The 14,590-nt window shown below is 41.0% G+C and overlaps 1 protein-coding gene across 3 annotated transcripts; it reads left to right on the forward strand.

Annotated features, from left to right (window-relative positions):
* The first annotated feature begins 334 nt into the window (after window positions 1–334).
* slc38a7 (solute carrier family 38 member 7) lies at window positions 335–14,038 on the forward strand. 3 transcript variants are annotated; one of them, XM_061814150.1, is made up of 13 exons: window positions 335–448; window positions 699–881; window positions 1,850–2,296; window positions 2,392–2,445; window positions 5,189–5,333; window positions 6,817–6,955; window positions 8,128–8,226; window positions 8,818–8,872; window positions 8,986–9,100; window positions 9,183–9,330; window positions 11,942–12,141; window positions 12,235–12,286; window positions 13,902–14,038. In XM_061814150.1, the coding sequence occupies exons 3-13, from the start codon at window positions 2,042–2,044 to the stop codon at window positions 14,002–14,004; spliced, it is 1,365 nt and encodes a 454-aa protein (XP_061670134.1). In that variant the 5' UTR covers window positions 335–448; window positions 699–881; window positions 1,850–2,041; the 3' UTR covers window positions 14,005–14,038. The 3 variants fall into 3 exon arrangements, with proteins under 3 accessions (XP_061670134.1, XP_061670136.1, XP_061670135.1); XM_061814151.1 differs by having other exon boundaries at window positions 421–544; XM_061814152.1 differs by lacking the exon at window positions 699–881.
* Window positions 14,039–14,590: the final 552 nt, after the last annotated feature.

Consider the following 14,590-nt stretch of genomic DNA (forward strand, 5'->3'; position numbering starts at 1 on the left):
TTTCCTCCCACATCCCAAAAACATGGACAATTAATTGGACACTAAATTGCCCCGAGGTGTGATTGTGAGTGCGGCTGTTTGTCTCAACCAGTTCAGGGTGCACCCCGCCTCCTGCCCGCTGACAGCTGTGACAGGCTCCAGCACTCCCTGTGATCCTTGTGAGGATAGGCGGCATAAAAATGGATTGATGGATAAATTTTCTTTTGTTTTAAATTAGACGGTGTGGACATCCTGTTACCTTATAAATTTAAAAAATCAGATTTTCACAAGATTTTCTTTTGTGTAGAACTGCCACTATCCTAGTAATTTTTTTTCACAATCCATACTTCATTTCCCAGAATCCTCCAGTCACGTGACAAGGCGTCACGTGCCCCCGAGTTTTGTGTGGAGGTTCCGAAATCAGTCCATCTGTCTAATTGGGTCCAGTTGACGCTCCGGGGTGGCGAAGGTATTATTTCATAATTCTTCAGCTCTTGTCGACGGGCTAATGGAGAGGGTCGGAATTTAGACGTGGCAGCAATTGTTTTAGGTTTTTGTTTTCCAGGTAAATTCGGACGTACCGGTAAATTGTGAAAGCTACTTCTTGGTTAGCTAACACGAGTGCTGATTAACAAACAAACCAAAAAAAAAAAAAAGGTCGAGTGCATTGACAGTCGTGCATTGTTAGTGGATGTTAACGACATTACGTTTCATTACAGGACTGTGCTTTGTTGACACGCTGATCGAATCACTTAACTGCTATTTAATGGTACAAGTGTAAACGACAGCACTCGGAATAAAACAGAATCTACTGTTGGAGGTTCTCGTTCCCGGTGTAACGATCCCTTCACTTCCACAGCGTCTGCAGACGTCATTGATTGGATAGCCACTAGTTTGTGGAGGTAATATTATTTTCTTTTTTTGGCATAATAATAGCATAATGATATACAACTCTTGGGGGGAAAAATAAGACAGCAATGAAAATTGATGAAAGTTCTCATTACAGACAACATAAATCAAAGTTCCCTTTACTGAGAACATAATTTCCAAATAGAAACACAATTTAGTGTTTATTTGCAGAAAATGAACAATGGTTGAAATACTAAAATAGTTCCTCTGGTTTTGATTCAACTCCGATCTGTATTCCTGACCCCTAAAAAAACATGATTAAATGTGTAACGTTTAAAAAAAAATGTTTTTTGTAATTTTACAAAAAACTTTTATGTAGTTTAATAATATTTGTATTTTATTTACAATAAATCAATTATTCCACATTTACTGGCAGCTGTACCCCCCCTGTTTTGCCATTTATTATTATTATTTTTTTTGCCAATTTCATTTTAGTGCACTTTGATTGATCTTTCAAGATCCAAATATTGTTCCAATCACAAAACAAGACCCAAAACTTCCATTAGAAAGAGTTGTCAAACCAGAATACTTTTTGAGTTTATTTAGTAACCAGCAGAAGAACATGGGTTGGTTTCACAAAAAAAAAAAAAAACTGTTTCAAACAGCATAGAAAACTGAATTTCTTTTTGACATATCAAGCTATAAAAACAACAAAAACAAGATTGATACATGACTTTTGAGGCAAAATAATAATATATTGACCAATATAACACTCAATCACATATAGAGAGACTGACAACAATTCATGCTTCATTGAGTGCAAATATATTAAAACAGTGACATGAATATAATTTATGTAACTAATTTAAGGGGAAAAAAACGGGAACAGATATTGTATTGTTGATTCATCATGCTTTATTTTTGGGGGGGAATGAAGTTATGTTTCAGTATTACTTCAAAATGTGACATTTTGCTTGGATAAATGGATGGAATTGTCACTGCAAACTGTGTTTAATTCCAGATTAGCAAATGGATCCCCCAACTCACTAATATTCATTTCATCCAACCTTTGGCTTCCTCCTCCCCATTGTGGAAAACATTCAAGATTTGTTTGTGCTCTCGCCGGACCAATCAACATTGATTATTTTCCAAATCTGGATTTGGAGAGTTGGAGACTCGTCCGCGCAACCCCCGAGCGCCTGCCAATTAGCTCATGGCCATTAATACTGCCACGGAGGACTGGGGAGGAGTTGGCAGCAATGACTCGGGAGAGCGAGCGTGGCTCTTGCAGAGCCCCAGCGTGGACTCGGCGCAGCATCTCGAGTCGGAGACGAGGCCGAGCGGCAGCGTGTCGTCCTTGGGGGCCGTGTTCATCGTGGTGAACGCGGCGTTGGGAGCCGGTCTGCTCAACTTCCCGGCGGCCTTTAATATGGCAGGCGGAGTGACGGCGGGGGTGATGCTTCAAATGGTAAAGCGGCTAAGAAAAAGATTTCCAGTGATTTTTGACAACAGAATCTTGCTCAGTGAAATAGGATGTGATGTTCCCTTTTCTTTATTTTTCAGTTCATGTTGGTCTTCATTATCAGCGGTCTGGTGATTTTGGGCTACTGCTGTCAGGTTTGTGTCATCAGAGCCTCTCCACGGTCTTTTTGTTCACTCTTTCTTTCTTGTAGCTCTATCTGCAAGTACAGTGATGCCTCAGTTCTCGACCACAATCTGTTCCAGAAAACGGTTTAAAAAGTGAATTGTTCGAAAACCGAATCGATGTTTCCCATTACAATTAATGAAAAAAAAAAAATGCGTTCCAAGCCTAAAAAATTTGGCTTTTTTTTTTTTTTTTAGCTTTTCCTGATAATAAACTGCATAGTAGAAATATATGTATAGTTTAAATACATAATATAAAAAATAATTTCAGAAATATATTTATTTTTTGCTTAAAATGTATGCTTTAGTAGAGTACGCTAGGCTGGGAGTGCACTGCCGTATCTATAGCGAATTCACCCCCAGACTTATAAACTTTTTTTTATTAACAAAAGTGCAGAATAACTTAATCAAACAACAATGATGGGGGGGGGGAGCATTTCTTTGGAACCGTGATTGGAGGTTAATATGAGATGATGAGAAAGAGATGAGAAGAAAAACAACAGTCACTACGGGGCACTTTTGTGTACAGAGGCTGCGTTATACAGAATAACAAAAGTGCGTTGGTTGCGATGTGCGCATTATGTCATTTCCGGGTTTTTTCGAGGAGGGTTTGAATAGACAATAACAAAGCGCGTCGTGGGTGGGTCAGCTGCTTGCGCCGTGAGCATTATGTTATTTCCATTTTTTTTTCGGCAGGGTGGGAATTCACAACAAAACGCGTCGTGGGTCAGCTGGTCTGGCCACTCGCAATATGTTATTTCGGGGTTCTGTAGGGGGCATTCGAGTACCAATTTTCATTCGAAAACACAAGCAAAAAAAGTCTACATTTTCGTTGAAAAACCAATTTGTTTGAAGATGGGGACGTTCGAAAACCGAGGTACTGTACAGAATTCTGTATACCCTCGGTTTGGAACCCACAGTTTCAACTATAGATAACTTTTTTTTTCTCTCTCCTTTTTTTTCCATGTTTTTTCTTTTCATTTTTCTTTTTTGTACAAAATGCTTTTTTTGCAATTTATTGATTTTTTTTTTTTTTTTTTTTGTCTTAAAAATGATTTTTCAATCATGTTATATTACACGTCAATTATTGGGTCATTTTTGCTATTTGCAGTTTTGCCTGGTCCTTCTCTCCCGTGAAAAGTGGGGGTCCACTGTACATCATTTAACTTTTTTTTTTTTTTTTTTTTTTAACTAGACTTAGTAATGATTCTATAGTGAAATGCTTAGCCCAGCATTTTGCCCACAGACTTTCACTTCCTGAATGGCACATTGACTTAGATGATCACGTTTTAGTTTCTTTGTCTGGGCCGACTTACGCAAAAGCCATATCAGCATTTTAAAAATGCATTGCAGTTGATATTTTGCTAAAATTGCGAATGGCTTGCTGACATGGTAAATGCACTCACCACCCACTACATGACCGTAATTCTCGGCCTACAGCGCGCACCTGCTTACAAGCTTCTCCGAGTACATTTGTAAAGGAAATACCATTTGGTACATACATACGCCGCAGCTGTGTAAAAAGCTGCAAGTGCCCACATTGAAACACAAAATATTTACAAAGAAAGACGGTACATAGAGAATTCAACGCTAGCGCCGCCGCGCTAATGCTAACATTAGTGGTGCGCTAACGCCAGCGCCGCACTAACAGTGCTGGTTAAAAACAAACATACGGGTAATAATCACTGGAGTAACATGCAAGCGCAGCGCTAACAAGGCCGGACCAGTAAAAGTCACTTCCACGGCACATATTCCACCGGTCTCACTCTCAGCTTTTCCGCTTGAGTGCCCCCTTGCGGCCGCGAGAAAAAAATGCACAAATTATCCGCATCACCACATAAACCCCAGGGTTGAAAGCGTGTGGAAAAAAGTCGCGGCTTATAGGCTGGAAATTACGGTCGTTGCACTTTCAAAATTTAACAATCCATCTCTTTTTTCTGTGGTGCTTGTCCTTCACACTCATATTTGGACAATTTAGTGTTTGAGAAAACTAATATAAATCTTTTTGTAATGTGTGCAAAACCAGGGAGAACATGTAGACTCCCCACAAGAAGGCTGTAGATGAGATTTGAACCCCAAAACGCAGATGTGTGTCATACGTCACAAATTAACTATGCTGCCCCTACTAAATTTTATGAAGTATAATACATTTGTCATAACACAAAGTCCACATGAGTACAAGCTGTGACCAAAATAGTGGACATACTGTATAGTGGTGCCTTCATCTACAAGTTTTACGATGCTTATACTTCATGACACTCATACTGTATGTCAAATCACATTTTCTTGTTGAAAATAAATGGAAAAGCCATCAATATATTCCAGCAATTGTGCTTCTTTTGGTACGCACATCTTTGCCACTGAAGTATAGAGAATATATACACAAAAAAAGCGTTTTATAGTAAGCTGTAGTAATATTAGCCATTTTTTGCTGTGACTAATGAATGTCTGTATTATGTCTACATGTGTTGCTGCGTCCTTTGTGTTCAAATATAAATTGCTTAGAATGATATAACACCGGCACATGGATTTTAATCGTTTGCCCATGTATGGCATTTTGCAAAGCGCATAAGCATAAGGCCCAGTGATAAGGTTGTTTTTCATACACAATGTGAAATTCTTTTGCAGTTCATATTTTGATATTAAACTCAAAACCCAGCTTCAAGGCTCTTTTTATGAAGAATATGTGCCAAGCTGACTGACCCCATCTCATCAGGTCAGCAACGAGGGCACCTATCAGGAGGTCGTCCGAGCCACTTGCGGAAAAGTCACGGGGATCCTGTGCGAGGTCGCCATCGCCGTCTATACCTTCGGCACTTGCATCGCTTTCTTCATCGTCATCGGAGACCAGCTGGACCGCTGTGAGTAGACTCGCTCGCTTATGGGACGACTCTCACATCTGCCGCCGCTACGATTCATTTTTGGAGAGTGCCGTGAACGCGCCGGCAAAACTGGCCCGAACAGAAAACGTGATAGCTGATCTGGTCACGTGACTAAACATACCTCTGTATTGATGACAAATGGACGAGCGCATGTGTGAACTCTACCAGGACCCTGTTACAGTCCCGTCACCCGGGTCTGCCTGGTTTCGCTCTTGACGGAGAAAAATTCCTTGTGTGTTTTTACACACTTGGCTGATTCTGATTTTGCAAACTCAAGAGTTTCAATGGAAAGCCGTTTGAGCATTTATTTGATATTCTTGATTTTCAGCATGAACCCTACGTACGCTATTTGCCCTCACTATTAGAAAATTCAGCGCACTAGAAGAGTGACTAGGAAGCTTGATTAGAATGAATTAATCTTTTAACTTTTTTCCACCACTGTATGACATTTGTAGTAGGACGATTAGTGACTCAAAGCCAAGAGTATGCATGTGGATTCTACAAATAGGATACTAGTGCGTGACACAGCCTTCCTAGTTAGGCCTTGTGGTGTTAATCGGGCAGCACAGTAGGATCCTAGTAATAAGGAAATAAGACATTGATACAACAAGAGCGCCTTCATCATACTAGTCCAGTAAATCGAAGTACTGGTGCGGACAAATAGCGTACTACTCATGGATCTTAAGATGAATATTGTAATCTGCATCCTAAAAAGCATACTGTATGCATCCCTACTAATTTTTCTACATCTCAAATGCGGGACACTCATGAATTAGTTAAAGAACTATCGTTATCTGTAAAATAAATATCAGTATTATGACTACAGGCAGCGGCACGGTGGATGAGCTGGTAAAGCGTTCGCAGTTCTAAGCTCCCGGGTTCAGTCCTGGACCTGCCTATATGGAGTTAGCATGTTCTCCCCGTGCCTGTGTGGGTTTTTGTTTGGGCACTCGGGTTTCCTCCCACATCCCAAAAACATGCAACATTAATTGGACACTCTAAATTGCCCCTAGGTGTGAATCTGAGTGCGACTGTGTCTATGTGCCTTGCGATTGGCTGGCGGCCAATTAAGGGTGTACCCTGCCTCCTGCCCGTTGACAGCTGGGATGGGCTCCAGCACTCCCCGCGACCTCCGTGACTATAAGCGGCAAAGAAAATGGATGGATGGAGTACTACAGGCATATTTCAAGTGTCTTGTAGCTTTATTAGTATTGAAAACCGCTGGCCAAAGTGTGGCACTTTTGCTGATGAAGGCAAAAGGTGCAAATGATGTCCGACGCGTCCCTCACGTGACCCCGTCATGCGACGCTGCGTCCAAACATGCTGACAGCGACTAAATTTGTCTCCCGCTCACGTCTGAAATTAGACTCTGGCCCTTTGTGGCCTCTCCTGCTGCTCGTGACTTTATACCTGCTCATCCTTGGGAAATAACTTTTATTTTTTTTTTTTTTAATTTTCACAGTGATTGCGGTGGCGTCACACGACGGCTCCCTCAGCGGCTTCTGGTACACAGACCGCAAGTTTACCATCGTGGTCACTGCAGTTTTGGTCATTCTGCCTTTGTCCATTCCCAAAGAGATTGGCTTCCAAAAATATGCCAGGTATTGCACTTTTTCATGAACGGGTTTCCTTGGCCGACGAGTCGACATGCTTGTCACCTTGCTTACTAATTTTGGACAAAACTTTGGGGCGGAAGAACACTTTTGTCACATTTCAGCTCTGATCAGTAATTTTGACTTTTGTTAACAAAAATAAAGTGCCAAACCATCCTAAAGTTGTCATACTTTATTTTGATGCAGACAGATAAAATTGTGAAATTTTCGAAGATATCTTAAAATTGTGTAAGACATTCCACAAAAAAAAAACAAAAACAAAAAAAAATATATAAATATATATATATATATTACATAATTGTTTAAAAATATGTTGCGGTTCAAAAGATTTATGAGTAAATCATTTCAGATTTTGTGACATGTTAAAAAAACATTTGCTGAAATCTTCAAATGAAACATGCATGAAAATTAACCAAACACAGAAGATTCAAAAGATTGTGAAATTTTCTTTTCCTATAAAAAAGTTTAATATCCTGAAATTGTGTAGAATTGGTGATTAAAAAAATCAAAATACATTTTCATTCAAAAGACTTAAAAAAAAATCTGAATCCTCAGGACTTTAGTCAATATTTTCAAAATATTTTCCTTCCTTTGAGTGAAGTGTGCATAAATATTTGCAAATTTCCCAAATTTGAGACTAATAAAGTTTATCTTATGCTTTTAAAAATCATATGTTTGAAAAAGATTGAAAGTATTTTGAAATGGTTGAAAGGTTTGAATGTTTCGTATATTTTTCCAAATCTTTAGTGTAGAAAAAAGTTCAACAATTAAAAAAAACATTTTGAAAATTAAGTAATTTTTGGAGATTTCCAAAAATAGTTTCCTAAATTTCCAAGTGAAGCATACATTAAAATTTCAGTAAGTATGTTCCAAAGATTCAAAATATTCTGAAATTGTGTATAATTTTTCATGAAAATATTCGTCAAAATATCCTAAAATTGTGTACATTTTTCACTTAACGATAAAACATTTCATTATATAGAATGGAAATGAAAATTTGGGAAGTTATAAATATATATATATATATATATTTTTTTTTTTTTCGGAAATTTCCAAGTGAAGCCTCCATGAAAATGAAGCAAGTACCACTACATTCGCGACTGAGTTGCCATCAGCTAGTATGGGTGTGTGTGTGTGTGTGTGTGTCTTTCTTTTTGCAGTGCTCTGAGTGTGATGGGTACCTGGTATGTTACTGTTGTGGTGATTGTGAAATACATCTGGCCTGATGCAGAAGTCATGCCCGGGGTTCTTCCCAGCAGGTGAGGACGCCTGCCACATGGTAGCACATCAAGTAAACTGCAGTCACTGTGATTTGACGGGCGAGTAAAATTTGTTACGAGTAGAAATGCATAGATATTGGAAGACGTCGCTTATTTTGTGTACTCTTGACCAATGTTCCCTCTAAGCTGCGCAATTGCGCACTTGTCACACACTCTCAGCGCACATGAAAACCGATCCATCGCAGTAAACCATAGCCTGACTTCTTTTTTTTTTTAAACACGGAAGCACACGGCCTCTAACAAGCTGCTGCTCAGCCGACTTCTACTTCCTAGTTTACCTGACACCGCCCCCCTCCGCTCTTAAAGCGGTACACTCATGATTACAAACAAAACACACACCTGCAACTTTATATCTGCGGGCATGACTGACCACACCCGTACATTTTTCAAATGTGAGTGACTGAAACTATGCTGTTACACATGATAGACCCACCCACGATTGGTGAAAGTACTCGCCATAGAAAGACCATTAAAAGAAAGCAAAAAAAACCAAAACAAAACACACTTTTGGAAACGTGTTACCGCAATGTAACTGGTGGTTCCCTTTTATTTTCATTGTCTTTGTTACAGTTCTACCTGGACTGCAGTTTTCAATGCGATGCCAACTATATGCTTTGGTTTCCAGGTATTGATTCTGCTGTCATCTAAGCTAATCGAAACGCTATTCTGTATTTCTGGACTCACCGAATCTGAGTGGAAAATGAATCGTTGGTCTTTTTTTTTTTTTTTTCGTCACAGTGCCACGTCAGTTGTGTGCCGGTGTTCGACAGCATGAGCAAGAAGGCGCTCAAACCCTGGGGGCTGGTTGTCACCCTCAGCATGATAATCTGCCTCTTTGTTTACACAGGGACAGGTACGAGTGTACACTATTTGTTCATCATTATGATAAGCAGTATGAATAAGCGAGCGACCCGGTATTCTCCACATTTGATCAGGCGTCTGCGGGTTCCTGACCTTTGGTTCCAATGTCAGCCAGGATGTGCTGATGTCATATCCTTCTGACGACATCGCCGTGGCCATCGCCAGAGCGTTCATTGTCGTCTGTGTGGTCACCTCCTACCCGATTTTACATTTCTGTGGCAGGTAAAAACATAGCCCGTTTTAATTATCCATCCATCCATTTTCTTTGCCGCTTATCCTCACGTTCGGCCTCTTTTGGGAAAGCGCCAACTTGAGATAGGAGCGCTGTATGGGTTACAGTGCCTGAAGTCACTCCAAAAGCAAATATAGAAATACATGTGTATTTATGTATAAAACCGTGTAACTTTCCCTTAAAATCTACTAGATTAATGCTAATACAGAATGGGAAATGAGCTGACTAATAAATATCATTCATGTTGTGGCATTTGAACATAAACAGTGCAACAGCAAATGTAGACAAACAATATTCACAGGCATATTTACATATCGCCTGCAAAAGTTGACTATTGCTGTCCCGTGGACCCCCGTTATTTGCCGAACAGCAAAACTCTGCAGATAATTGATGCCCATTATAATTGTATCGGGGCAACAAATATTCTCTTATTTAAACCCTTAAATACTTTGAGTTGCAAAACAGAAATAATCATTTTTGGTGTTGGTCCTTCCCCTCTAAAAAAAGAAAATAAAAGGTAATTTAATCAAGTAGTACACTGTACTACGAAACTGAGACAGGTTCTCTCTAAATCTTTCTTGTACTGCCCCCAGGTGGCCAAGACGCACTAAGCATGAGGCCCAGTACTATGGCAATTGAACTGAAGCAAAAAGTGTGGCCTTTCACTTTATTTTCATTACATTGTTATTGTGTTTTTATACAGTGTATGATTATAGCGTGCCATTTTTCTCATTACAATCAAAACTGATCTTTTTTGCTGGGGGGAGGGTCACTTGAATGTATTAATGGCATGTCCTTTCACTTCAGTGGGGACATATAATTTGAGTGGCGGTGGCACGGTGAAGCAGCTGTAGAGCATTGGCCTCACAGTTCTGAGGTCCCAGGTTCAATCCCAGACCCGCCTGTGTGGAGTTTGCATGTCCTCCCCGTGCCTGTGTGGGTTTTTGTTTGGGCACTCGGGTTTCCTCCCACATCCCAAAAACACGCAACATTAATTGCACACTCTAAATTGCCCCGAGGTGTGGTTGTGAGTGCGATTGTTGTTCGTCTCGATGTCCACTGCGATTGGCTGGCAACCAGTTCAGGGTGCACCCCAAATCCTGCCCAATGAAAGCTGGGATAGACCCCAGCACCTCCACAACCCTGGTGAGGATAAGCGACTCAGAAACCGGATGGATGGATATTTTGAGTGGTGAGCACATGAATTCAACTCATATCTCAAGCCAATGCTGTAGATGGCAGAAAACATTTTTTTAATTCATTTATTATTATCATTATTTTTTACATCTCATGAAGCTTTGTTGGCATAAACTCACAATTTTTTTCCAGAGCTTTTTTTTTTTTTTTTTTTTTAAATCCAACAATTGAACCTGCAGAATCTAAAGCGCCACCATAAGAGAAGTACCCAAAGGTTAATAATGCTCAGCAGTGATTAACGCTGCCAGAGAGCATAATTAAGAATAATTTTCATTGTTGATCTTGCGTTGGTGGACAGCTACACTGAATAAACTTTCACCTGTTTTAAATATTTTAATATGTATTCTAATTAATATAAATATTTACTGGTTAGGGTTAGGTTATTGTTTTGAAACAGCTCATTTTTTTTTTTTTGTTGTTGTTTTTTTTTAAATATTTTGTTGACCTAGCTAATGATTGTTTTCAGTGAGTCCAAGTTGTGGTATTAACTAGTAGTTATGCAATGATGCGGAGAAAACTATTTACGGAACCGAAGAAGATGCAGAAATGCCATGCCTAGGATCATCACATGTTTTGCTGTGACCAAACATCCATCCATTTTCTGAACCACTTATCCTCACAAGGGTCGTGGGAGTGCTGTAGCCAATCCCAGCAGTCATCGGGCAGGAGGCGGGGTACACCCTGAATTGGTCACCAGTCAATCGCAGGACACATGGACAAACAACCATCGCACTCACAATCACACCTACCGACAATTTTGAGTCTCCAATTAATGTTGCATGTTTTTGGGATGTGGGAGGAAGCCGGGGTGTCCCGAGGAAACCCGCGCAGGCACGGGGAGAACATGCAAACTCCACACAGGTGGGGGCCAGGATTTGAAACCCGGCCCTTAGAATTGTGACGACAATGCTGTACAGTTGCACCACCGTGCCGCCTTCTGACTAAACAATAAAGTACAATATTGTAGAATTTATCCTTTATTTCAGTACCCATGCATTATATAAATTTATTAAACACTTTTCAGAGGGGAAAATCCTGCCCAATTTCCTCATTCAAAATCATTTTCAATGCTTCTTGATGATGTAATGTTCTTGTTTTTAGAGCTAATAATTGAAAATATGTCAATATTTATACTCCGGGTGTGTTTAGTTCATTTTTATGAAGAGTTTCACTTTTCAAATTGCGCTACTTATGGTAACTAACTGTCCTTTTGACACTATCGTAATTCTATGAAATTTACCTGTGGATGGCATTTACACGATCAGATGAAAGTCCATCTGATATGATTTCATCATATTAACCCTCCGGGGGGTTAATCCTGTAGTCCCCTGGCACCAGCCTTTTAATCAAAAAATCAAAACCGACGGAACCGGTCCACATCCTCGTCATTTTTGTGGTTTCCAGGGCCGTTATCGAGGGTCTGTGGCTGCGCTGGCAAGGCGAGCAGGTGGAGGTGTGCGTGCGGCGCGAGCGGCGGCGGAGGATCGTGCAGACGCTGCTGTGGTTCGCCGTCACCCTGGTCCTGGCGCTCTTCACCCCGGACATCGGACGCGTCATCTCGCTCATCGGAGGGCTGGCGGCCTGCTTTATTTTCGTCTTTCCAGGTACCGCCCGCTCCTCGTGTGCTTGTGCAGCTGTTGTGCAATTTAGAACCGCGCGGTAACGTCTGCGGGTCGTCTCTCGTTTTCGTTCTGAAGGTTTGTGTTTGATCCAAGCCAAACTGTTGGAGACAGACAGTCGATCGGCCAGGTAAGAACTTTTTTCTATTATGAATCCATGAACCTGCTGGTTGCTAATAAATTGATCACCTTTTGTAATAGCTACTGCTGATTTATTTTTTTCTGTTTATGTAAGTCTGAGTTCATCAAGCATTTTCTAACATTGCACACTACAAAATAAGCACGTCTGCTTATCGCTGATATTGGAAAATTTATTTAAATATTGCGGTGAAATAAGGTAAGCCAATTACGTCTTCTTACCTTAGCTTTGGACACGCCATCGTCACAAATCTGACGACATTGCATGTTTATTTACATTTTTTTTCAAGCTAACACATAGTACGCAGGATCACTTTTTTAGTTTTAAAGCCTTAAACACTCTGCTTTATAACACTGTAATAAAATGCTCATTGGAGACCTGTGGTTGATAATGACAAAGATAAACAACTTATGTCACAGTAATTGATTTAATTGGACATATAATAACACTGATTTCGTTCATAACCTTTATGGACAGAATCAGAGGTGTAGAGTGCGTCCGGTTTGGTGGCCTCACCGTCGCATCGCCGCTCTAAGCAGATGATGTGGTTCTGTTGGCTTCATCAAGCCGTGATCTCAAACCCTCACTGGAGCGGTCCGCGGCTGAGATGAGGATTCAGCACCTCTAAATCTGAGACCGTGGTCCTCAGTCGGAAAAGGGTGGCGTGTCCTCTCCGGGTCGGGTTGAGATCCTTCCCCAAGTGGGTGAGTTCAAGTATTTTGGGGTGTGAGGAAAGAATGGAGCGGGAGATCGACAGACTGATCGGTGCAGCGTCTGCAGTGATGCGGACTTTGTACCGGTCAGTTGTGGTAAAGAAGGATTTAAGTCGAAAGGCGACGCTCTCAATTTACCAGTCCATCTACGTTCCTACCCTCACCAACGGGGACGAGCTTGGGGTCGTGACCTAAAGAACAAGATACGAGCGACCGAAATGAGTTTCCTCCGCAGGGTGTCCGGGCTCTCCCTTAAGAGATGGGGTGAGCTGCTCGGTCATCCGGGAGGGGCTCCGTGTCGAGCCGCTGCTCCTCCGCATTGAGAGGAACCAGATGAGGTGGTTGGGGCATCTGATTCAGATGCCTCCCTGGTGAGTCGTCCCACTGGAAAGAGACCCCGAGGACGACCCAGGACACGCTGGAGAGACTACGTCTCTCGGCTGGCTTGGGAACGCCTCGGGATCCCTGCGGAAGAACTGGAAGAAGCGGCTGGGGAAAGGGAAGTCTGGGTATCCCTGCTGAAGCTACTTACGCCGCGACCCAACCCGGAAAAGCAGTAGTAGTGGATGGATGGATGTTTTAATGGCTATAAAAGTGTGTAGATGAACAAGGACCAATTTGGAAGTACATTTCGATGGATTTTTGGCTAGCTGTCCTGATCGAACACAACAAATAGAAGACAATTGTGAATACCTTTTCAATGTGGGCACTTGTGGCTTTTACACAGCTGCAGCATGTGTATGTACCAAATGGTATTTCGTGTACAAATGTACTCAGTGAAGCTTGTAACCAGGTGCACTCTGTAGGCCGGAAATTATGGTATATAGCTGATAAAGAGAAGATAAAGATTTAAGTGTACTGAAATGAAAGCTTAATGGCATTTTCATTCCCAGCTGGCACGGACTGGTGGTCTTTGGGATCGTCATGGTCATCCTCGGAGCGTTTATCTTCGGCCTGACCACGACTAATTCCATCTATCAAGACGTCATCAACTAAAGGGAAAATTTCTGTCGCAGCTTGTGGACATTTGGGAGTTCTACCAGGAAATAAGATGGAGAAGCTTCTTGTGCCAACTCATGGAATCAATCCTTATCTCCACTTAGTTCTGCATCTATACCACAAAACCAGGAGTAAAGTGAAGGCAGACCAAGTTAACCAACCTCTGACACTTTAAGGTTCTTTCTTTAAGATTTGATACTAAAATTGCATGTTTTTGCATTGTTTTTCTTTATTTCATTGCTTTTAAATCCATAGCTAAAAGCAGTTTGACTCTTGCCAGTCCACAACTGCCAATCCTGTGAGCATCTACAGATTACACATTCCTGTTTACTTTGAATAGACAAGACCACACAATGAATTTTTTTTGGGCAAAGGAATCGTTAATTAAGATTTCAAATTATGTGGTGGTGGAGTAAATGTTAATCATTGAGGAACAAGTACGGCGGTTCACAGGTTCACCTGATCAAAGTCCAGGTCTGGGACACTTTGGAATGCTAAATTGAAATTGAATAGATTTACATAATGAGTTTTAAATTAGTAACTCTTTGGTGTGCGTCTAAATTTTACATCACAGGTGTCAACT

This window comes from Syngnathoides biaculeatus, chromosome 3, assembly GCF_019802595.1.
Source record: "Syngnathoides biaculeatus isolate LvHL_M chromosome 3, ASM1980259v1, whole genome shotgun sequence".
Classification (NCBI taxonomy): Eukaryota; Metazoa; Chordata; class Actinopteri; order Syngnathiformes; family Syngnathidae; genus Syngnathoides; species Syngnathoides biaculeatus.

What these genes read in the sequence shown, in the direction of transcription:
- slc38a7 (XM_061814150.1), top strand. Translation starts at nt 2,042, where the DNA reads ATGGCCATTAATACTGCCACGGAGGACTGGGGAGGAGTTGGCAGCAAT. An exon ending in CGGAGACCAGCTGGACCGCT is followed by an intron (nt 5,334 to 6,816) that starts GTGAGTAGACTC and finishes TAATTTTCACAG; the next exon opens with TGATTGCGGTGGCGTCACAC. An exon ending in CCCGGGGTTCTTCCCAGCAG is followed by an intron (nt 8,227 to 8,817) that starts GTGAGGACGCCT and finishes TCTTTGTTACAG; the next exon opens with TTCTACCTGGACTGCAGTTT.